This window comes from Branchiostoma floridae, chromosome 11 (genome assembly GCF_000003815.2).
Source record: "Branchiostoma floridae strain S238N-H82 chromosome 11, Bfl_VNyyK, whole genome shotgun sequence".
Taxonomy (NCBI): domain Eukaryota; kingdom Metazoa; phylum Chordata; class Leptocardii; order Amphioxiformes; family Branchiostomatidae; genus Branchiostoma; species Branchiostoma floridae.
Genome location: NC_049989.1, coordinates 4,569,610 through 4,593,766, shown reverse-complemented (window position 1 = coordinate 4,593,766; position 24,157 = coordinate 4,569,610). Strand labels below are relative to the sequence as shown.

Here is a 24,157-nt window from a genome sequence, read left to right as displayed (position 1 = left end):
TTTCTCATTTACTCAGATAAACTACCTTGAACTTCATATAGGTTTGTTTGCTTAGAGACATCCAGGTTTGCATGCAGGGAGAACGGGTCCACATTTTGTGAAAGTGCACAGAAAGTAAAGACGTGTTTGTGTTGTTTTCTCCAGGTGTTTTTCCGAGCAGGCGCGCTGGCCCAACTGGAGGACCAGAGGGATGAGAAGACCACCGACACCATCTCAAAGTTCCAGGCACACTGCAGGGGGTACATCGCTCGCCAGAACCTCAAGAAAATCAAGGTAATATAGACTGGGGCTCTGCAGAACACACATCTTACACTAAATGGTATTTAGTGTTGTCACTAGTATATTCTGAGCTAGGTTCATATCCCAGCCAAGTTCTTAATGTATATCCATACTCATGCATCTGTTGTTTATAGATTTCAAAGAAGGCTTGAAGAGTATCTTGCACTAAGTAAAATTTCTCAGACAAGTCACCACTGATGTGAACTGCATGGTTGCTAGAAGCATACTGAAGTCCATAGTTTACGTTATTGGATTTATACCGGTAAGGTGTGGTCATTATATAGTTTTACTGGGGTCTTTAAGAAACGGTCAACCGTATTTAATCCTGGTTTGTTTTTGTTTCTTTCCTAGCTGAAATATAGGTCACTTGTTATTATTCACTTTCTGTGCATTGTGAAAAGGTCTCTGCATTCATATATCTAACAAAACAGAACCATTATCAGCTTTACATGTATAATTGGGTTGTTTGACAATAACAAAACGAAGACGAAATCTTTTTTCACTGTAAAGGAGCACTGATTGAGTGAAACCTTTTGAGCAAGTGAAAGAGACTGGGACAACCTGAGTTTTGTAGCCAGCGTTAGTTAAGTATAGACAGGTGGAGATCAGCAATCAGACCTGAATGACATCAAACAATGTCCAACCCTTGTAAGACAGGGAACAACAGACACTAAACCGGATAGTGAGTGAGTGAGTTTGTTGCCCAAATGAAAATGTTGGAAGTGACCAATGTTATTGGATCCCCAGGTACAAGAGCTGGCCATTCGCTGTATCCAGAGGAATGTGAAGATCTACATGGCCGTGCGCAACTGGCCCTGGTTCCGCCTGGTCACCAAAGTCCTACCTCTCCTTAATGTGCACCGGACAGAGGACGAACTGAAAGAAAAACTGGTAAGTTTTCTCAATCTTCTTCTGGATATTCCCTCTTTTACCATCTTGAACAACTTGACGTAACACCAAAAAAATGGACATGCTTGGATAGCATTGTTGAAGTATCACTCTGAATGGAGTTGCTTGTAGGGATTCTGTTGTTGTGGTTTGTGGTCCAGTTTAAAGAAAATTCCAGTAAGTCCCTAAGATGTTGACAGAATAAGAAGGCAAATTTCTCAGATGCCAACTGAGGAGTTTAAGTATGTTTTGGGTCCAGATTTAGGGCTAAGTGCCTTTTTGGAGTAGAGAACACCCATGAAGGTCTGATGTTCATATAAGTGTAGGTGAGAAACTTTATCCTTTCTCAAGTCTTCCTTTCCGTTCCGTAAAGTTGAGTGGGTGAGAAGTCCTTTCTTCAGCTCTTCTCAACCAGAAAGTAACTCTGAAAAGTCTGTCTTTGTCTCCCTCAGGAAGAGGATTCTGGCCAATCAGATTCATGTAAACAAACACACCTGACACATCTTAACAGGAAAATTTACTTAAGGCTCACTTAACAATGCTACAATACCGGAACTTTCTCCTTCACATTCTTGTTGGCTTCACCAGAATCTCAAGGTCAACCAAAGTCCTCAGTTGTATTATGGAATTAGATTTATCTTTCATTGTTAATTCATAGGCATGATTCCACTTCGATAGTCACCAACAAAAGTATTTCTATTATTGATTAATCCATATCATAATTTTACGACAATTGCATTAAAGAAAAATTGCAGTCTTGACAATTCTTCAGCGGAAATTGATTAAGGTTTTTAATAAAAAGATGAAAGATATAGGATACATCTTTAGACAACCCCTGTGTGTTGGATTGTAGTTTCACTGCAGTATTAATTGTGATGGACAAGTTTCCTTTGAGCATCGTGTTTGAAGGTAATGAACAGGTTTCTTAGTTCATGGTCCCTGTCAGTTTCTACAATAGCTGTCAAGTTTACAGATGCCCAGCTATTGTGTGTCACATCTGCACCCACGGAATCATAACTAGACTGACAATAAAGTGTCATAAACAAAGGGATGACGTCCAGACAGATTAACTGTTGTCACAAGATGGCCAGACGGAAGCAGTTCTCTGTTTTGGATACCTTGAGTCTGTCTTATCTGATGTAAGGAATTCCTGCTTTAAGAATAACCTTGGAGTTTGATGCAGTTGGGGCTAGAACAAGAAAGGCTAGGAAAGACAGCAAATCATTACTGTGATATTCAATATAAGGTTTCAAAGTAAAGTCTTAGATAGCCTGAAACTTTGAAAGCTAAAGAGGTTGGTAGTCACATCAACTATGTACGTCATTGTATCACTATCAGAAAACAAAAAACTATCTTCCAGGAGCCTATATAAAGGCTAGCCTGAGAGATTGTTCGTTAGTAACATGTATAGGTATGGAAAGTTGTAGGAACTGTACTGCCTGTAGACATGTCAGGGGGTTTCTGTTAGGCCAGAGGGGACCACTCAAGTGGGTAGATCTGGTCTGGGCTAAGGTGAGAGTTAAGGACTCACGATTTCTCTTTCAGTCATGATTTTAATCTTCATGAAAATGTTTATCTATTGTATGATATATTGTTGAAGATGTAGCTCAGCAACAACTATCCATTGTAAGTTGATCATTTAGGACCTATGTCTTAGGTAGGCAAAGCATGTGACTCATGAAGTCAAGCAATCTAATATGTTTAGTTATTTTTCCAAAAGGTGCCTTTATGATATGTTAAATGTAATGCTATGTTCAGAAATTCTACAGATCTGTATTTACGAGTCTTCTTGTCATCTCGTTCCAGGTGGAGGTCGACCAGCTGAAGGCCAAACTGGAGAAAATCGAGAAGGAACGAAACGATTTACGACAGGCAAACAACAAGTTGGAGACCAAAGTTGCCGACCTTACCTCAGAGCTATCAGACGAGCACAGTACGGCAAACAGTGCCTCCGAGATGCTGGAGACAGAGACAGGAGAGAGGATGAAACTAGAGAAGGAAATGACACAACTACAGGTGAGATGGTTACGATTATTACCTCTTTCTATGGACTAGGTAGGTAGGTATGGTGCTTCTTCTTCTTCTTAGTGCTTAGGTGGCCACCATCATCTTGCTGATGTTTCTGCCACACTTAACAGAGGTGTCTGCTTAGATGTTCTTGAAATAAGTGCCTCTTCTTACACTTCTTCATAGACCAATGTAAAGATCAACATCAACGTAAAGATAGTCTAAATGTAATATTCAAGCATCCGTACATTTGAACAATTCCACACTCTTTAAGACAGCTTAAGATAAAGAGCTGATTTCTTGAAGTGTTGTAGAATTTAAATGTTGCTGAAATAAGTTACGCTACTTACGTATCATGGACCAACATAAGGGTAGTGTAAATATAATATTCAAGCATCCGTAAATCATAACACATACTTTAAGACTGCTTTAAGAGTAGATTTTGTGCAATGTTTGTTGTGAAATTTCCTTTAAACAAAAGAAGGAAGATAAGGCTTGGCTGGTGGTGTTTGGGCAGTTCTATCTACCATAGAAATGTTTTATTTACTCAACAAGGCATCTGTTCATAAGATCGTGGAGAAAATAATTGAATGTACCAAGATGCCAAAGGATTTATACAGAGAGATATATTATCTGAGGAAAGCGATGCTGGGAATTTAAAAAAAAGAAAGTTTGTTATGAGGTTTGTGGGAAATAACAGAATGCCTGCCTATAGACAAATTCTGGGGAAAATGTTACTGCATACCTGGTAGGAATGCAGTAGACATAACAAATTCTTACCCCCAACAGATTTATCACAACTTCCTTTTGTTGGGTCAGGTGTTGAGGCTATTGTTGTGTACACCTGTGCATACACCTGCGAACACTTAAAACTGCGGTCCAGGCAAAAATATGGTGGACTTGAAAGAAAAACATGTGTAGTCTCAGATAATTGTGGCCATATTCTTTCTCTCTTTTGTCTCATTTTCACTCAATCTTCATTATCTGCTCATTACCTGGTGAGATATTGGACACATGGCCAAGTAAGGACAACAAAGCTAACCCTCCACACACTAAACGATGAAGTCTGTTTCTTCTCTAGTATTTTCACACATTATTATTGCTCTATTGTGTCAAGAGATTACAATTGACGTCAGCTTAAAATTACAGTTGCCAAGCACATGAGTTATTCTTTGGAGGAGACGAAAGAGAGCTTGTCAGTTTGTTTTGAAAAGATAGCAAGTGTTGATTGGTTGGTAGACTTTCTCTGAATGAAACTCCAATCACCCAAAGTCCCTTAGACAGGTGTTTGGAAATCTCACTTATAAAACCATTTAGATTAGAGCTATATATAGTGCTTCCTGTTTTGCAGTTTGTACTGTTGTCTTCTTTGTAGGACCAGAATGACAGCCTACAGCAGATTTTTTAAAATAAAACTCCAATCATTGAAAATCCTATAGACAGGTGTTTGGAGTCCCACTATAAAACCATTTAAGTTAGAGGTGTTGGTTTGCTCAAACATTAATTTTGTTCTCAAGTTTTATATTTTGTAGTGAAGTTTGTACACATGTACTCTTGTCTTGTCTGTAGGACCAGAATGACGGCCTTCAGCAGAAGATGCGACAGATGGAGATTGAGCTGACACAGATGCGACTGATCAAGGCCTCACGGATCGGAGCAGTGGAGAGCGATGAAGAGGAAGATGAAGGTGAATTTTATTGCTGTTGTTGAGGACCTGTCTCTAGGACCCCTCCCTCTGTCATGGGACAGAAATTTACGTGTTGGAACAGAAAAAAAAATTAGCATCTGTCCAATGAATAATGCTTGAAATGTCAGCTTTAGCAAAAAGTAACACTGTGGGCCCCAAGCAGTGAGTGGGATGGAAAAGAATTTAAAGCTGGAGACAGCCCTGACTGTCATACCCATCGAAAAGATGATTCAAGCTCACTGTTTATAAGTTAATGTGAGAAGTTTTGAGTATTATCGCATGGCTGTGAAAAAAAAGCATGTCCAGAATAGTGTTGGTGAGGATCTGCTTTCACTGGCCTTAGTTTTAGTATGTTGCATCTGAAAACTTGTATGATCCATTACATAAATCTATTGGCCATCCAAGCTGCCCATTGAGAGGGGCATGGTGGGAGGTTCCCCCTCCCTCCCTAGACTTTTATGTCCGAAGGTAATTAGATCTAGCCTACAACAATGGCCAGGTTTGCACTGTGGGGAATCAGGCATTCCAACCCCTCACCTGCTTTGTGAGAAACAATGGGGACACCGGGCCGTGGGTTTACCTGACACGTGACCTCTGTTGGGAGGGTCGTTCCTGGCACATTCCCTCTGTCATTGGTGATTACGCATACCAATGTCTTGTTGGTATGTTGGGATTAACCATGTTGTATCTAGGGGGTGCAGAAATGTTCTCAAATCAAATTGGTTATGAAAAGTTAACACATGAATAGTATGCCTTGCTGGTATTCTGTTTATATTTGTTTATTTTCTAATTAGCTACATATGTTCCAGTTTTCTTAACTTTTCTTGAGAACTTGAGGAAAGATTTTTTACCCTCTAACTTGATGGCTTCACCCTGGGCGTTGATTAAATGTTTTGAACTGAAATGGTTGCTCATTTGATGTTGAAGTACATTGAATGTGCTTGTATTCATAATTTTCTGACTTCATGGGCATACCTGTATATTTGGCAGTTCCTACAGCAGTTTCTGCAGCAGTTCCGGTTTCCATTGCTTTGATTTTGTAGAGAGCAAACACTTAACGTCTGTTTACAAATTCAAACATATACATGATTTTCATTGACGTCCTACTAATTATAATTTGAATCCTCCTCCAACCATGTTGGCGGGTTATTGAATTAAGCAGTAGCATCTTCCTGTTGTTTGCACTGAAGTTATACGCTGTAATCCAACATGGCGCAGATGACGTGAAAGCCTGCATATTTCGAAGTTCCATTTGGCTACTCTTTTATTGTCAGCAGTTGGGAGCATTTGATTGTCACAAAGAATTTCTTGATGATAATTATAAATCAAAGTCTTATCGTTGGAGCCTATGGAATGTGGTCATAATAAGGCTAGCAACACCCATGTTACGAGGTGACAAGGGGTCATTGGCCTTTGAGTCATCAACGATGTTTGACTTTTTTATTATCGTTTACTTAAGTAAGATTGTGGAAAGGAAAAGTGACTAAAACACTGCTTAGGAAAACATTCAACAGGATCTGAATGAACCACCTTAAACATACATTTTTTTTTTGGTACAATGAAAATTACAGACCCAAGTAACTTGTGAGGACAGGCTTCTGCTCTGTAGACTGGAAAGTTCTGAGGTACCTCTCCACTGTTCAAAAGGCCTGCAGTCTCGGCATGCAAATTTGTCATCCATGCTGCCTTTTAAGGGCATTTCAGGATACTGAAAGTAGCTTGCTCTCCCAGCAATTATATATGAGTACCCTCTGCTGTATAGAGCAGAAAGACAGATTGTGTTTGTGCCAGAAACCCCTTCGTGAGCCTTTGCACTTGACTTTCTCTTTGCAAACATAGACTGTGGACCCTCACCTAAGGGTGCTGTAGGGCTCTTCATGTGGATTACTGAAGTGTTGAAGTGACGTGGAGCCGTACTTTTCCCTTCACTCCACAAAGCGGGGAATTGGGTTGGGGGAAACCCGAGAACGGGCGTTGAAACAGATGCCCTTTCAGTCGGTCTCGACCTCCCCACTTCGCGTTCCAGACATTCTTCTCTCGCTGCAGTCAGGTAGAAAGGTGAGGTTCTATCTTTAGAAATAGGCAGTAGTTGTTTCGTATCCGCCATGAAGCTAAAAGTTGTGGCAGAAATGGGGCGCCCGGGAGCGGTTTGCGTAGTTCTGCCTGTGGATTCCCCCCACTGTGGGGAAGAGTGCCAATGTGAGTAAACTTGTCTCGCTGTATTTTGATTGTTTTTCTATTTGTTTTGTTTTGCTTTGTTGCTGTACACAAATATAGCCTGACCAGGAAGGTAAAACATAGAGTCATGGGATCCCTGCTGGTAGACCTGGATGGTTTTGTCCACAGACAGGAAGGAGATAGTAGTGTATAGTGCATCTCTCGCGGTACACTTTGTTCTATTTTGGGTCTATTTACGTAGTGGCAGGTAGGCGGACGGGAGGGCGTTGTGTGCCATGTTACACACGTGAGGCACCACTGAGTCCGCCTAGTCAAGCGTGACGGCTGAGCGTATTGAGGGCCGGCAGCGAGTTTGACATTCTTGTAGCGGTGTGTCATGAGGAGAGAGGCACACACACAGGTGGGAGTAGTACACTCACCAGGTGTTGTCAAACTGCCAGGTGTAAATCAGATACAGGTAGACAAACTTTGGAAGTACTGCCCAGCTGGAAAGCCTCTAACGGGTCCCAAGATCCTTACAACTGTACAAGGAAACCGGTAGGTCTTGATTACAGGGCATTCTAGCTACGTCAATACTGTGTGCTCATCTTAGTTCCTTGGTTTGTCAGGTAATATGTAATGTGCTGATATTGACAGCTTTAAGTGGCGCTCTTATCAGTGCCTGTATTATGTGTACAATAAGGTCTAGACCAAGCATTTCGTTTATATAAAGGGGTAAATGATTGTTACATTCCAGGCTGCTTGCTGAAAAGGTTGTTATTGGGTGCTAAGGACGTATGTTTTTAGACCAAGTCTGATGCTTAATGTTTAAATCCTTGTTGAAATTAGTGATAATCCTTGGCTTTGTGTTGCTATGTACAATGTATTTTGGAGTGGTGGGAATATAATTGGTGACGAAGTTAATGTGAAAAAGTCTTGAAGTTTCTGAGATAGTACTACCAGTAGATTAAAATTGGGAGGGGGTTGGAGAACATAGTATTCTACTTTTATCATATTGTTTGCCCCTAAGTTTCTGAACCGTACCACTCCATGTAAAACCAATCATTGGTTCGTGGGTAAAACTGAGGAAGTGTGTTACAAGGGGCAGCCAACATCTTTGTCAACTGTTATTTACACAGTGTTCCGTTAAAAGGGGGGCCCTTTTGTGCTGGACACGCAGTGATTTAAGTCTGCATCTGAAAACCTTACAGGATATTAGTGTGAACAAAAAAGCATGACATGTTGTTTGACATTTTCATATCCTGAGAAAACCAAAGTCTTCTCACATTTAATTGGAAAGCAGGATGTAAATTCTATATGTTGATTGTTGTGTTGAATGCTGCAGTTGCTTGTCAGGTCATACGTCAGTGGCAATTCTGAAAGATTTGTTGTTAATTTCCTGTTGTGGTAACATATTAATAGCCGGGCATACTTGGGCCATGAGCTCACAAATAAGGAAACCACACGGAGGTGAAAACACTACGGGTAACAGGGCAGGGCTAGCCTTCTACTGCCTTGGGAATTTTCTGGGTTAGCAGCCAAGTTTTCTTTGGGAAGGTAGGTGTTCTATGCTCAAGTGGAATCCTTTGTATGATTCTGGTGCCTGGTATGTGGTTTTGGTTTGTTGACGGCTTTGTGGAAGAAGTGACCGTGATACTTGCTCCATTTAGATGCCAACTTTGAACTTCCAACATTGTATGTATAGCTACAAATGTATGTACATATTGCTTTCCTTTGAACTTGGTAAAGGTCTCTATGTTACACCCAAAGGCCACCAAATAGAGAACAAGGAAACTTGTGTTGTTTTGAGGGTGGGCATTTGACGGGCACACCTGTAATTCAAAACATTTCTTCTGTTTAACAATTGGTTGATGATTAAAAAAACATTCAACTGAATTTCACATTTGTCAAGTCTTGGCTTAGTATTGACATTGGAAACGTGTTCCTGTTTATACAGTGTGAAGCAGTGATATAATTTCAAACCTTGAAACACAAGTTTGTCACTTGGTGATTATAGAAATGACCTCAAGGTTACAAGGTTATCAGTGACAAGAAAAGAAAAACAGAGGCAAGATGTGATTATTTACAGGCAACTGGCTTCCATTCAACAATGCAGATTGTGGTGTAATACGTAATTGACATTTTGTACAATGTACATGTACCAATGATGATTACTATGTAGATGTCATGTGTTCTCGCCACAGCTATTGCAGTTATACATACATACATATTATAAGGGCCTATTTGTCACTAGACAACGATCTCTGAGTGACCGTTGATGAGTGACCAAAATCGGGTTTGTGTAAACCTTTATTTTTTAATTTGAATATGATTTTAAAGACAAGACATACAAAACATAAAAAGATTAATTTTTTTAATCTAGAAAATTGCAACTACTTGTGGAAAGGAGCAGTTAGATGAACATTCTTTTAGCAATTTTTAATTCTACAATGTGTGTCTTTAGGGGAGTGGAAAATTTGTCTATTTTTATAACAGCCATGAAAGAGACACTAAAAGTTCCACTGTTTCAAGATTATTATAAGGTGTATATGGACAGGTTATGTTTTTGTATGGAACATCTCAACCAATGGTAGACAACCAATCACAGCACATACATGTATAGCCATAGAGATGTAGACAATCACCTGTGTGACGTATTAATATGGAAAACCATAGTCTGGATTCTGGGAGGAAACAAGATGGACGTGTTTTTCAGGACCCACTCCACCTTCTTTGGTGAGAATCTCTGGTGTACATGTCCAATGCTAGTTACTGTGGAAAAAGAAAGCACAGGTTATGTTTAAGTCTAGATTAGAAAAGATTTAATTTTTATGCTATCTATTAATGAAAAAAAAAAAAAATATGTTACTGGATGAAATGCAATAGGACAATTTTACAGTGTCAGAATTTTGCTCCAGAGGATTTCCACAAGTGTATGAAAAATCCCAGTGGCAAGTTAACCCATTAATTAGCTGACATTGGGGCTAATCTGTGGCAGTAAAGGTTAAAGTGTAGAGAAGGCTAATATACAGTGTGTCTTGCATTGTTTGTGTTGTTTTACTTGGCATTTAGCACAACAGAAGACACCATACAGGAAAAACTATAATTCTAACGTTAAACAAACTTGTACCTACTTGTCTATAGACATTCAAGTTTAACGATGCTTTTTATTTGATAATCTCTGCCAGATCTTATCACATCTGTTGTAGGTTGGGTTAGTTATAGCTATCAACACTTTGTGGTTCAGTGCCTATACGACCCCAGGCAGTGTATTAACACTTTGAAAGACTTGAATCTGGAACATATGTTGTCCTTTGTTTATTGGAAGGAAAAGCTCTGGCTACTGTTTCAGTTTTTGCTCACCCTTTGTCGGTACCTTCCGAAGAGAAAGGTGGAGTTTGTTTTGTTCTGATGATTTTGCCTGGCAGTTGGTCGGTATACTGAGGACCTGAGGTTGATGGAGTTTACTTGGAAAGGACCCTGTGTAGAAACAAGATGATGCTAACCCAAACTTCCGACCCGCAAAGTTAATGGAAAAGGCACTTGGATGTAAACTTGGCTCAGCTGGTGCCTGCTGTTTTACCTTGAAGTCATTAGTCAGAGCTTAGAAGTCACGAGGACCATAGGGAAGGTATGGATGTCCCTTTGCTCTGTGTGTAAAGAGACGCTCGGAAGTTTTCAGGTAGGCTTAAGCTTGCTGTGCTGTCAATTTGCTGGATGTCCCCTGTAAGTTGAGTTGTGTTTTTTGTCACCTCTCTTATGGAATAGATGTTTAGAAACTGGGTTGGCTATAAGTAGTATTCAGTTTCTCTGCATACTGTTTTCCTTTGAGTACTGAAGATCAGTACCGTAGAATCGGTCTAAACGTTTTCTAATTCATTTTCCTATTGCTTTTTGGTGAAGATGTAAGATTTTGTGTTTATTTCACCGTGGATAGAAAGCTGTTTATTCATAAATCACTGCGTTGGCAGGCCAGACAATCAAGGAAAATGATGACGTCTTTCCCAAAATAGCATGCAAGATTCTTCATTCCTACAGCTTCCTAGTAGCCCAACTCGTACATATTTCTCTGAAAATTTAAGGTTTTACGATGTTTGTTAAGACGATAGTTTAATGCGACAAAAACCATTAATTATCTTGGTATGCTTCCTTTTTTGTCAAGTTGAAGAATAGTCTGTCCTGTCACAATGTGTCATCAATAATCTTGTGTGATTTTACAAACAAGCCCATTCTCTTTACTTTGAAAAAGATCTGATGTCATGGCTTCGAGAAAACTGTTATGCTTGATCTTGCAGAGGAGTCTATCTACAGAGAAAGCTTAGTTTGAGAAAATTTAACTGTTTTTCTTGACCTTGCAGGGGAGTCCATCTACCGGGTGAAGTACGAGCGAGCCATGCGAGAGAATGAGTTCATCAAGAAACAGCTTCAGCAGAAGCATGAGGATGAGATGGAGCAGCACCTCACAGCCAAGAAACAGCTGGAGAGAAAGGTAAGAAAAACAGTACTCCATCACATACTGTATTAATACCAATTGCGGCATAACTGCGATCCTACTTCGTTACAGTACACATCTTTCCATTTTAGATTTAAACCATTCAATTTCTACTGTCCAAGCAGAGGTTCGGCTGTTGTTTGATGTGTTTTTAGGCATTTTCTGTCAGAATTTTAGTTTTTACTGTTTTCTGTTGTCCATCAGCAGTTTTTCCTAACGTCATCCCTATAAGTTGAGTTGTGTTTTTACTACTTTAAGTTACTCTTAGAACCGAATACTATCTGCACATCTGCTTGGAGAGTATTCAATTTTCTATGATTCTGGTAAATTATGGTAAATATATGGTAAATTTCAAATATATACCCTCTGAATCAAGACACACTCTGTTGTGAGATACATGTTGTAGTCTTGACATTTTATATGGACATCTTTGAGATACAAAGTCAAAGTGCACTGTCTTGTAAGGTCTCTTTTTGGTCTTAAAGAATAGCCCACAGACTCTTTTCTCCTCCTTCAACACCATCTTAAGGGTTTCAGGAAGTGGGGAAGTGAGAATGCTCTTGATACTGTGGGTGTTGACACCTCGGAGCTGTACTTGGCACCTTGTCAGTGACCTTGTAAACCTCCTGACCTGACTTTGTTTCCACAACACCCTGGGAAGGAGACTGATGATGGTTATGCAGTATGTTGTTGTGTTAGGTGATAGGCCTGGGAAGGAGAGCTAGAGGAGTTAAAGAAAACACCAAAATAGATGCATTTTACAGATAAGGATCAGTTCAGTTCAGTTCATCCTCTTCGAGGTGACACCTGTGTCTCCACTCTAGTTCACCTTTATTTGTTGGGTAACCTATATCCCTTTGAAAAAAAACTGGTTATTTGGGGATATCAAGTCAACAGCGGTTAGTTGCAAATTACAATATTCATATTATACATGTATAAGATATTGCAGTTTGAAACTATCACCCACCGACTTGATATGCCTAAATGCCCTGTTTTTAAAAACAATGAATATAGGTTAACCCGCATATAAAGGTGAACCAGCATTAGATACAAGCAGCCAAAGTGTGAAGCAATGTGTATATCAACTACCACAAAAATTGTAATCTGGCAGATCCAAAGTTTTTTACTGGAAAAAACAACAACAAAGAACAACATCATTACGCTTGTTTATGACCTTTATGTGCATAATTTTGCTTCTTTTTTATCTTTAGGTGTACAATTTTAGTTAATTTTGCTGGAGTTGATGTTAGACTTTATGGGAGGCTTTCAAAAAAATTTTATGCTAGTCATTTAAACAAAAAACATAAAAGATAAAACCTGCCTGTGCTTTGTACAGCTGGCAGATGCACTTGAGGATGCTGAGGAGCAGCAGCGGCAGGTGTCGAGTCTGAAGAAGAAGTGTCAGCGGGTCACGGCTGAGATGCAGGACATGAAACTGCACCTGGAGACCCAGCAGGAGAGGAACAGTCAGCTGGAGAAGAAACAGAGAAAGTAAGAACCTTATAGAGCTCAGAGACCTCTGAAATCATTTCTACAAATAAGAAGCTCTTCAAAGCATGTACAAAATGTATGTTAGGCATGCTATTAGTATATGTATGATGCCTAATTTTCTTTAAGGCTGTAGGAGTAACAGTCTTTCTCAGATGTGTTTATACAATATCCCAGGCTTGACTGAAAAACAAGTCGTATTGCCCTGAAAGCAAATTAAATGAACTGAAAGTGACCAGGAAAAAGTTTGCTACATGAAGCTTTCTTCCTGTCCTTGTATTCTGCAGTGTTTTCTATGATGATGACTGGACATGTGTGTACCAACCAAACGTCTTCAAATATAACCTTCTCATTGAGGGTAGCAGTTGACTTCAAGGTCTTCTAACCTCTAGCCTGTTGAGAAATTCCACATAACCTTTTATTTATCCCTGTCCCAGGTTTGACCACGATGTCCACATCATCCAAGAGGAGACAGTCAGGGAGAAGGCAGCCAAGGATCGCCTGCAGCATGAGAAGGACCAGATGCAGACGGAGCTCATGCGGCTTAAAAACTCCCTCGCTGACCGGGAGGCGGAGTACGACAACCTGACCATCAAGACTCAGCGTATAGAGGTGGAGCTGACCGAGATGTCGTCTGCTGGCTCTCTGGATGATAAAGAGGTGGGACTTCTTGTCTATTTCTTATGACTGTACTTAAAAACATCATTAAGCCTCTAGCCACTGAAAAAGTTGTATGCAACAAAACCAGTTTGGCAGGCTGAATAATTGTTCAGAAACTTGAAATATGTGGCTTACTGAGGGATTGCTGTGGTGCAATAGATGTCAGTTAGCTGAGGTATGAGTCCAGTTCACTATATACTGTACTTAGAAACATCATATTGTATACACACCAATTCCTACTGGTATATACATGACATTGTACTTGATATAAAGGTACAGTGTTAGCCTGCAAAAAGTCTATTCTGATATGGTAGACTAGCACTGGGCAGCCTTAAGATGTTGTTTATTAGTTGTTGATCCTGCAAGCAATCATTGTCTCTGTAACAACCATCTCTTTGGTCTAGTAGTACAAGGTTGGCCAGTCTTGTGTTGTCACTACTTGTAGGTTGTGTAGAGCAGGGATTTTGTTGACAACACAGCTGCAACAACGTATATGTAGAGAGTAAGATGTCATTCACTTTGAATCCACCAGGTGGCCTCGCTGCGCCATGCTAAGAGAGATTTGGAGGCAAAGGTGAAGGACCAAGAGGAAGAACTGGATGAGCAGGCTGGGCAGATCCAGATGCTGGAGCAGGTTAGTTTCCTACTGAAGCAGTTTAAATACTAAGTCCAGAAAGAGGTTCACTATTTGAGTACTTAGTAGATGTGTATCTGTAGTACTGATAGGACAATCAGTCAGGTTGGTACCTGCCATTCAAAGTCAAGAAAGTTTGTTCAAACATGGTTGAACATGTACCTCTCACATATGGCATGGTAAATAAGTTTCTTTGACAAAATCTTTTCTACACTATGTATTCACCTTAATTACAACTGGGTCTGTACCTTTATATATATAAATTTATATGCTTGAAATATGAAATTTATATGCTGAAAAAAACACAAACAACTAGATGTATTGATAAGATAAGATCATTATAGAGCTAGCTGTTCTGTGCTAAACTCTTGTTTGCAATTCTGGAATTCTGGAGATTCATATCTCACTTTTTCAAGAGGGAGAGAAGATTGTTGGACTGTATTGCTCATGAAAGTTAACCTGTGTATCCCATAGTGGTATGTTGGATAGTCCTGTAACTAGTGTTTGATCTAATGTGCTAATGTGTTCAGGCAAAGCTGCGTCTGGAGATGGAGATGGAGAAGCAGAAACAGAAGCACAACAAGGAGCTGGACTCCCGGGACGAGGAGGTGGAGGAGATCAGGACTCAGAGTCATCGCAAGGTGGGTTGATTAACTAGTCATCAACTCAGCTGGTTAATTAACTAGTCATCAACCCAGCTGGTTAGTAAGTTAGTTAAAGCCACTTGTGGAGGAAGATATCAGAGAGTTAGTGGGTGCAAACTTGGCTGACAAATTAAGGAACTGGATCACTAATACTAATAGACAGACTAATGATCATGATGTCCACAGCACCATGAGAGCCACCTAGTGGTAGTTAACTGTACTGCAGCATACAGTCATCATGCATCTTTACTAGGAGTGAAAGACATTTTCATACCTTTGTTTAGTTTCTGTTCTTTGAAAGATTTTCCCTGTCCTTAACTTTTCAAACTTTGAAAAGCATGTTTATTTCAGTTGTGTCATTGCCAACTGTCACATGTATTTGTTTTCCCTTTGGTATATTTCTATTACGTCATGATGTTTGAGGAGACCTGTTCACCCTGTATATACTTGGTGGCAGCTGTCCTTATCACTTCTTCCTATCTCATTTGTCCCGTTCCTTGTATTTTTCTTGTCTTTCTCTCTGTATTTCTGTGCTGAACTCTTGGTTGCATGTCAGTGTGTATATTTTGCTGCACGTTTTCGTCAAAGTACCTTCTGCATGCAACATCGTGAGAAACAAGTCAGGCAGAAGGTAGGTGTAATTAACATATGAGTTCATTCGTCAAATTAGACAAGCTTAATGAGTGACACAAGCTTTTTTAAAAAATCTTCTTCAACGTATACATACTTGTCATTCAAACAAAACACTTTGTGCACACCTATATAAAAAGACATCTAACTGATTTTGCTATGTACCAAAATGAAGTTCATAATCTCTTTGATGTACCTGTCTTTATGGTCGGCACAAGTATGTGCTCATGCCAGCTATTTAGATATCTTTAAAAAGAGTAAATAGATGATGATGGTCTATCTTGATGATGATAGTCCACAGTTCAATAGAACAAGTGTTCAGCTACTGCTTCAGTAGGCTTCACTAAAGTCTGACATAATACAGAGTCTCTAATCCTACTTATCTTGGAGAATGTTTGTTCTGGAGTCTAACATATCTGTCAGCAGCCCTGGCCACCAGACAGGGTCATTCAACATAGAGAGAGCTTTCTGTAAAACTAACAGGAATGGGCCAAGAAGGGCTAATAGAAGATTTGGGAATTTAGTTTAAAAAAGAAAGTATTCAAGAAGGGATACCAAAAAAGAATAGATCAAATAAACACTGTTTATATGGTAGTTGTCCATGTAAAACAATTATGCTACTGAAAAATGTGCAAAAATTGTTTGGTTAAAAAGAATACTGCAGTGACAGTAGTTTCAGTTTCCCAACCCTTAATGGTCCTCTCTGGTGCATTCTATTTGGAGTTTTTGAAGTAACGTAAATGATTTTTAATTGCATCATTCATTATCTTGCTACAGCTCTCTAACTAGTCTCTCAGGACCGCCCGTATTTGGGTGATGGACAGGGAAAACAAACTGGTTGATCAGGAATTCAAGAATCCATGATTGTGCCCAGCTAGAATTTGTCAATGAGCTTTTCTTGTCTTTTTAGTGGTGTTTATTTTGTACAAGTTCCAGGAGGAAAACTAGGAAATGTCAATCTCAACAGAACCTTGCACCCTACCATCTACACATTGGTGGAAAAGAAATACTGTAAATGCAGAAATGTTCGCGGTGGATTAATATTCGCGGGGGGGGGGGGGTGGGGGGTTCGCGGCGACCACTTCACCGCGAACTTAAATCCACCGCGAACATTTTTCTATTAAGTTATCAGACTGCAGTCATGGTGTTACCGTGAACTTAAATCCACCGTGAAAAGTCATTTTTCCCGCTACCGCGAAATTAAATCCCCATGAACTTAAATGCATTTACAGTAATACATTGTACATAGACTCAGTATAATCTGTGGAAATAGTTTGTTGTTGAAATATTTACTTTTGTATCAATTTGACATCAGCAACAAGTTCCAACCTACAGCCCAGTTTAGTGTATTGTATATGAGGCAATTGATAGCTCCTCCCATATGCATGATTGACAAGTCCCTCCCACTTAACATGATTGACAGGACCTACTGCAGGATTGTAACTTGACACCAGAACATTCTTTTACCACAAAGCCCAACATGTACATGTTGGGGATCAATCAGAAACGCTTTGTGAGGAAGGGATGACTTGATCAATGAAAAATGTGGACTGCCAGAACTTGAGAAAATTTATGACATGATATTCAATATACTTGCTGCCTTCCTCCATAAATTTTGTAATAAAAAGGTAGTTTTGTATGATCAAGACTTAATCAAATGTAAGGCCTATTATTGTCGTATTGTCGTGCTATCAAAGTCAAAAATAGTTAATAACAAACTTTGCTCTCAGTTTTATAAGCTTCATAAACTTCAAGATCAAAGTAAAACTCATTACAAGTATGTTTGATATCTTAAACTGTTAATGTACATATAGGTTATGCCTGATGTGTTACATTAGTCCTTGATTAGGGACTGGCATTGACATTGGTGGATAAGGCATACAAACACGGCCCCTTCCCCCAGCACCAGTAATGGTCTGTCCCCAGCAGTCACCCCTGTTCCAGCCAGTTATCCCTCCACTAGCCCCAGTTCTGAGGTCCACCAGACCTGACATCCTCACTGCCCCAGAGGAGGAGACACCAAATATTCCCACACCAAGATGTGTAGCGAAGCCTGTAAGAAGTACTGGGGAGTCAAGGTGAGGAATCTGACGCCAGGGTTGGAAGCGGATTGTAGGGAAAGTTGGAATAGCAGGATCCCCATCTGAGAGAGGGGGGAGGGCGACAGGGACATGGGGGACTGTGATAGCTGTAACAGCCCTATCAAGCAGATGGTCAAGCTCTAAAGCTGTGCTGATATGGGAAAAGGCTGTTTGGGATATGCGGGTCACAAGTGAAATGTGGATACCGGTAGTTCTTATCAGTATAGGGTGAGGTATTACACTGAGTCTGTATAAAGGCAGGGGCTATAAGTTGGTACATCAACTTGATACCATGTATGTTTAGCTGTTAGGAGGGTGGTCTTTTAATATGACTCATCTGTAACGACAAGTTAACAACAAGAGAGAGGAAATTGGTGATTGTCTATAAAGCCTGGGAAAATGCGCAACTTCAGTGGTCTGAATTAGAATTCAAGACCTAGAGAAGAATGTCTTCCTAAAAGTTGAAGAACTTGAAGGTTGTCTGTGTGGTGATAAGGAGATACCATAACATTCCTCAAGTCAAGGTGTTGGTCTCTTCTAGCATCCTTGTTTTATCAACACAGCAGTAGGTGGTGGGACTAGTGCAGAAGTGAAGGTAAAAGTCAAGCAGCACCACCAGCTTTGTTGTTCTAATCTGAAGCTCATCAAAGTTTCTCATGTCTAAACCAACTGTCCTTACTTCCTGCCATGTGGAAAAGTTTAGAGAGAGCGAAGTGGGTTAGACCAAGGAGCCACGTTCACAGACAAATGTACCAATGTAGTCTGCGGTTCAACAGATGTTTTGTTCCAAAATGTGTTTAGCTATTCATTCCTTGTGCTAATTTGATTCCCAAATTTGTTATAGGAGCTGGTATTGTATTTCTAGATGTTTGTAAGGTAGCGTAATATAATGAATAGCAAATATGTTCTCAAGACTTACAATGCAGCTGTTTTCTAAAGTAACATTATATATTCAATCATGGAGGTTAATATATAGCATGGTATGTACAGTTCAAGTTCATCATAAGATAACAGAAAGGATCATAAACAATTCTCCAAAAACAAGGCGCAGATACCAATTGTCAAAGGCAGTTTTGGTCATCTGGTGTTGATTATGGTACAAGATAACCTTTAAGCCTAATGACAACATAATATTTATTGTTATGCTCCACTTAGTCTCAGTAACAAGTTTTGACAGAGTTAAACCTTGCCTGGAGGCACTTGGCCCAGCCAGTTCCCACAGTTTGATCACTGTTACACTGTGTAAACTTGTAAGTCATTCAGAACAAATTGCAATTAGTTTGGCAGCTCACAGTTTCATGGGGAGGCTTTGAAAGCTTTGTTTTCCATTATATCTTGACCTGAATTGAAATAAGCTTTTGTACCTGCCTGAGTAATAGTATATAATGTTTTTTAACAAAGAGCAAAATCAGGAGAGCTAAAAGATAGGGTTGAAAGAGAAGGTTACATTTTGATCACTATCTTTACCTTGAATCTTTACCTTGAACCACAGCCAGTCGATACCCTTGCGGGTAATAAGGCTGTCCTAGTTGTGGCGGTGGTAGCATCAGTAAGAGAAGTGGTACTCATGTCTGTCTGGGTTTCGAAGGCGTGGTGAGAAATTTTATTGTGAAATGCCCTGCAAAGTGCTTGAGATCCAGTACACGTACATGTATATGTACTAGTGAAAAAAGTGAATATGTTGAAGTCTTTCCTGGGTCTGCAAGGGGGAGACCCAACAAATCTTTAACATGTACTGGTGTAGGCTATATGGCATGGAGTAAAAAGTAACTGAAAAGCAAGATGCCCCTGGATAAGTAGTGGTTCCTCCCTATACCTTTCCACAATATGCCCATTCAAATGATGTCATTGCTGTGAGGATTACTTCCAGGTGTGTTTGATCAACCTCCTTCCTGTGACTGTAAGGAAAAACTACCAGGCAATAAAGCACCATAAACCTTGGCTTTAACTTAGATATTTCACCTGGTCTTGATTTAGACCTGATCAAAGTTTAGCCCCTTGAACTTGGATTGAAGTTATAGTTTTCAGTAAAACCGTCTTCTTCCCATGACAGATTCTGCTACTTAAAGTCTCGTGTCTGCACATTTGTCTTATCTTAAAGTGTCCTTATATTTTATCTAGAAGAAATCTTTTACTTTCTGAATAGTTATGTTATCAGATTCTGGATTCATGAATGCCGATGGCATGTTTCACTGTCTCTAGAAAAGATACCATGTTTGTAGAAGAGTTATGTCCAGTTAAAGCATTAAGGACCCTGGTCATCATCTTTGTTATGTCTGTGGTGGAAAAATATAGATAAGACAAGATGCCAAGACTCCTATCAAACAGACAGTAACACTCACCATGTGTCTTATGGTGTCAGCTGAAAGGTCTTGGGCTGGATGCCTCTTTTGTTTTTCAGAAAGGATCAGTCACTTCTGATGGGATTTTGGTTTGTTTTTATACATCATCATTCATCACTCTGCTTTTTTAATGGTTTGAGATTCCAAAGGTCAAGTGTGGAAGACAATAGATACAAATGTTTTTACAAATGGAGATAGACATCTTGTTGATTCACAATCACAGGCAGTATATTGGAAGTTTGACATGGCAGTTAACTTAAATCCACAGGAACTGTATATTATTTCAGGCAGCTATGTTTTGCATATTCAATTTGATGACTTTTATTTTCATAGCAGCCTAATCAAAGTTTAAATCAGACGATATACATGTAAACCTACTGGAGTTGTCTTAATGGTGGGTCCATTTACTAGAAATCTAGATGTTGTGATATTTTAAAGCAGCTGATATAGAACTGTCTGTCAAGGTCATGTTTTCTGGTCTAGTTGGCTATATATTTATCTGGGTTGTCGTAGTATGTGGAGGATATATTTAAAAATGATATTTTATTATACAATCTGCTACTAAGTCTCTAAGTAGTTTTTTTGGATCATGCTTCCTTTGCAGACCAGTCTGACTCTGAGAGTGCTTAGCCATGTGTTACGTTTGTTGCCATATCTGGTCTGGACCGGCCATTTATAGCAGACACACAAGGGCACATGATTGTCATCAGCATAAGGTGGCCTGGAAGGCAAAACATGATGTCATTGTGCAGTTCTATGTTCCTAAAATCCTTCAGCCTTTGTTGTCATATAAATAGCCATTAGTATACTTCTTGGTCACTTTTTAAATGATACGTGTAAGGAAGATATGATACATGTATTAGCACCACTTCCTAATATGCGTGTATCAGATACAGTGGCCCTTTTTGCAGCCCAATATGGCAGTTTACTGAGCTTGATTCCTGAGCTTGGACTAACTTGGGATTCCATTTTGTATGGTCCTTTTCAAAATTGCACAATTGTCTCCTTTCATCCCTAGTCTACAAACATATAATGAACTGCCTTGAGTTACAAATGTTTTCCTATGTGGGATCTGTATTTTGGACGTGGCAACATGCCAGTGCATTATTAGCATGGTTAGGAAATAGCTGGCCCAGCTCTGTCCTTATTCTATGTGAAAGTTATCCCCATAACACATGTAATACAGGCCCTGAAGTGGTCTCACAGGAACTAATAGGATAACCAACCATGTCACTAATACCATGTTTTGTATGTGTGAACTTGATACATGAGATTTGATACACAGTATTTACATAGCAGAATACCACAGACACAGCTGAGGCTAAATGCTGCATTACCTCCAGTCATAAGCTAATTTTAACAGTTAGAGATGATGAAAATAAGAAATGACTGATGTAGATGTAACATGAATGTGCCCTTCATTTTGTTGCTTTACAATGGAATCATGTTACTTGAATGAGCAACATTGAGTAAATGACAAACTTTCATCTCTTTGAAATAACGAACAGTCAAGCTAATTGTATGTGGTTATGCCTTATTTTACAGAACCATGTTTGGAATAGAATAACATATTCCATAGTATAACATTCTACATTATGAATCGAATATTGGTTTAACATGGATGTTTCACAAAGGTATAACATGAAGAAGGGTTGACGTAACAAGCATGCATCACTACTGTTGATAAAAGTTGACACAACCTAAACATCTACATATTGTACATGTACTGAACAAACCCTGACCCTGTGTGACCTGTCCCTGACCCTGTGTGACCTGTCCCTGACCCCGTATGACCTGTCATGACCCCGTGTGACCTGTCCACAGATGAAGCAGCTGGAGATGCAGCTGGAAGATGAGCGCAGCGAGAAGTCCAGCCTCCAGGGGGTCAAGCGGGAGCTGGAGCTGAAGATCCGTGAGATCGACGAGCGAGCGCCGAAACGTGACGTAGAGAAGGAGCTCCGCCTGAAGAAGGACCTGAAGAGGACGCGGGCCCTCCTGCAGGACGCACAGACCATGATAGAACACCTCAAGATGAACGCTCCGTCCAAACAACAGCTCAAGCAGCTCAAGGGACAGGTAAGGAACATTCTTAGTGCACCATGATAGAACCATGACCATGATAGAACACCTGAATATGAACGCTCCGTCTAAACAACAGCTCAAGCAGCTCAAGGGACAGGTAAGGAACATTCTTAATGCACCATGATAGAACCATGACCATGATAGAACACCTCAAGATGAACGCTCCGTCTAAACAACAGCTCAAGCAGCTCAAGGGACAGGTAAGGAACAACCTTAATGCACCATGATAGAAGCATGACCATGATAGAACACCTCAAGATGAACGCTCCGTCTAAACAACAGCTCAAGCAGCTCAAGGGACAGGTAAGGAACATTTTTATTGTTTGTCCAACTGAATTTTATTATATCATTTATGTCCTAAGAGGTTTGTGTTCTGTTACCACCCATTATGTGCTACCTTTGAAACCAACGCAGGTAAAGGTATTACACATGTGTGTAAATGAATATTAAGTTATACCGGTAATCGTTATAGATTTGTATGTCCTGAACCTGAATGGTAAAAGTAAGCTGGATACATCATGTACATTGTAAGTGCTTTGTGGCAATATCCAGAAAATGGAAATGGAATCAAAGCTGGTACATGTAGGAAGCATAAGTACTTTAAAAGCTGCATAGCAGTCTAACCCTAGCTTCTTCCCTTTTTGCTCAGCTGGAAGACTCGCAGTTCGCATGTGCAGCTGCTGTGAAGGCCAGGAAGGCCATTGAGTCTGAGCTGGAGGATCTGCAACATCAGCTGGACGAGACATCAAAATCAAAGAATGAGGTGAGCCAAAAATTCAGAAATCTTGATACCCAATAGCATAATTTGATACAAGAAAGTTGTAGTAGCAGTAGTAGTAGTACAGTTAAAGTTATAAAGATGATATGGTCAATTTGACCACTTTTGTTAGTCCTTCAGATTATTTTTCCTATTGACAAAGGCATTACCAGCACTGCCTATTGTGTACATTTGGACGTTCATGTAGATTACATGAAGATTTTGTCATTCCGCAGAGTGGTCTTTTTGGGCAGGGTTGACTGTAGAAGTAGTTGCAGTGATATCCAGAATTTGCCACAAAGGAAATCTTAATGCCTATCAGCATGTAATAAAGAAGAAAGGTTTTCTAATAAGATGTTTCTGTTTTCAGGTGGAGCGTAAGATCGGTCAGCTGGAGAGAGAGAAGACCGACCTGCAGAGTAAACTGGAGGAGGATGGGGAGGAGATGGCTGAGCTGCTGAAGAAACACAAGGCTCTGGTCGCACAGGTCAGGGCAATGTCATGTCAAGGGAATTGGGGGAGGGGGGCTTACTAATAAAATGCTCAGGATTGGGTATATGGCATACCTATGTTTGTGTAGAACAGATAAGTTGCTGTAGTTGCAAACATTTGATTGACAGGAAGAGGCATGTTACCATGACTACAAGGCTAAGACTGATTTAGGCAGTTTATTATAAGTGATATATCACAATCACTTGAAGTAATTAAAAGAAGTGACGCGAAGCAAAAGCAATGAAAAACTGCATAGAGAAGATGTATAAAGACAATGTAGCTATAGGCACACATAGAGTAAACATCTGTTTGTCTAAGACAGAGTTTATGATATGTTGTAGAGTTAAGATCAGTACTAGTGATTAACCAATCCTCCTTATTGCAGGCATCCTTGGATAAGACCCAGATAGCAGAGGATGCTTCACACATCGCCGAGCTGAATCAGCAGAAGGAGAACCTAGAGTCCACAGTCAGTCTTCTTCTCTTTTCATTCTTAGTTCTGAATGCTTTATAGAAAGAAAAGTTCAGTAATCTTGAAGATACAGACTATAGAGACTGGTGTAGGTGTTAAAGCTGAAAATGTAATGTCAAGAGACACCAAAATACCTGTGTAAAAGTTCTGCACATGAATATAAATGAATGTTAAATTACAACTGTTATTTTACATTGTAATATCTGGTGATGGTCCCTTGTCCAAGTTATTGCATATATGCTGGATGTGACAATGTCTGTTTTGGGGCTTCTCTTACCAGTATCGTTTTATCTCACCAGGTAAGCGAACTGATGGATAAGCTGACTATCATGGAAGAGGGTCAGCTGTTTCCACATGCTTCACTC

At 39.8% G+C, this 24,157-nt stretch overlaps 1 protein-coding gene across 1 annotated transcript in view; it reads left to right on the top strand.

Annotated features, from left to right (window-relative positions):
* Window positions 1-24,157, top strand: part of LOC118426145 (unconventional myosin-XVIIIa-like) — a 96,452-nt gene that overhangs the window by 62,477 nt on the left and 9,818 nt on the right. The window contains exons 21-34 of the mRNA XM_035835407.1: window positions 145-273; window positions 1,027-1,170; window positions 2,974-3,183; window positions 4,744-4,861; window positions 11,377-11,507; window positions 12,847-13,001; window positions 13,436-13,658; window positions 14,191-14,292; window positions 14,823-14,933; window positions 21,814-22,065; window positions 22,721-22,834; window positions 23,199-23,315; window positions 23,706-23,789; window positions 24,092-24,148. Of these exons, the coding sequence (XP_035691300.1) occupies window positions 145-273; window positions 1,027-1,170; window positions 2,974-3,183; window positions 4,744-4,861; window positions 11,377-11,507; window positions 12,847-13,001; window positions 13,436-13,658; window positions 14,191-14,292; window positions 14,823-14,933; window positions 21,814-22,065; window positions 22,721-22,834; window positions 23,199-23,315; window positions 23,706-23,789; window positions 24,092-24,148 (1,947 nt within the window). The remainder of the gene's footprint in view (window positions 1-144; window positions 274-1,026; window positions 1,171-2,973; window positions 3,184-4,743; window positions 4,862-11,376; window positions 11,508-12,846; window positions 13,002-13,435; window positions 13,659-14,190; window positions 14,293-14,822; window positions 14,934-21,813; window positions 22,066-22,720; window positions 22,835-23,198; window positions 23,316-23,705; window positions 23,790-24,091; window positions 24,149-24,157) is intronic.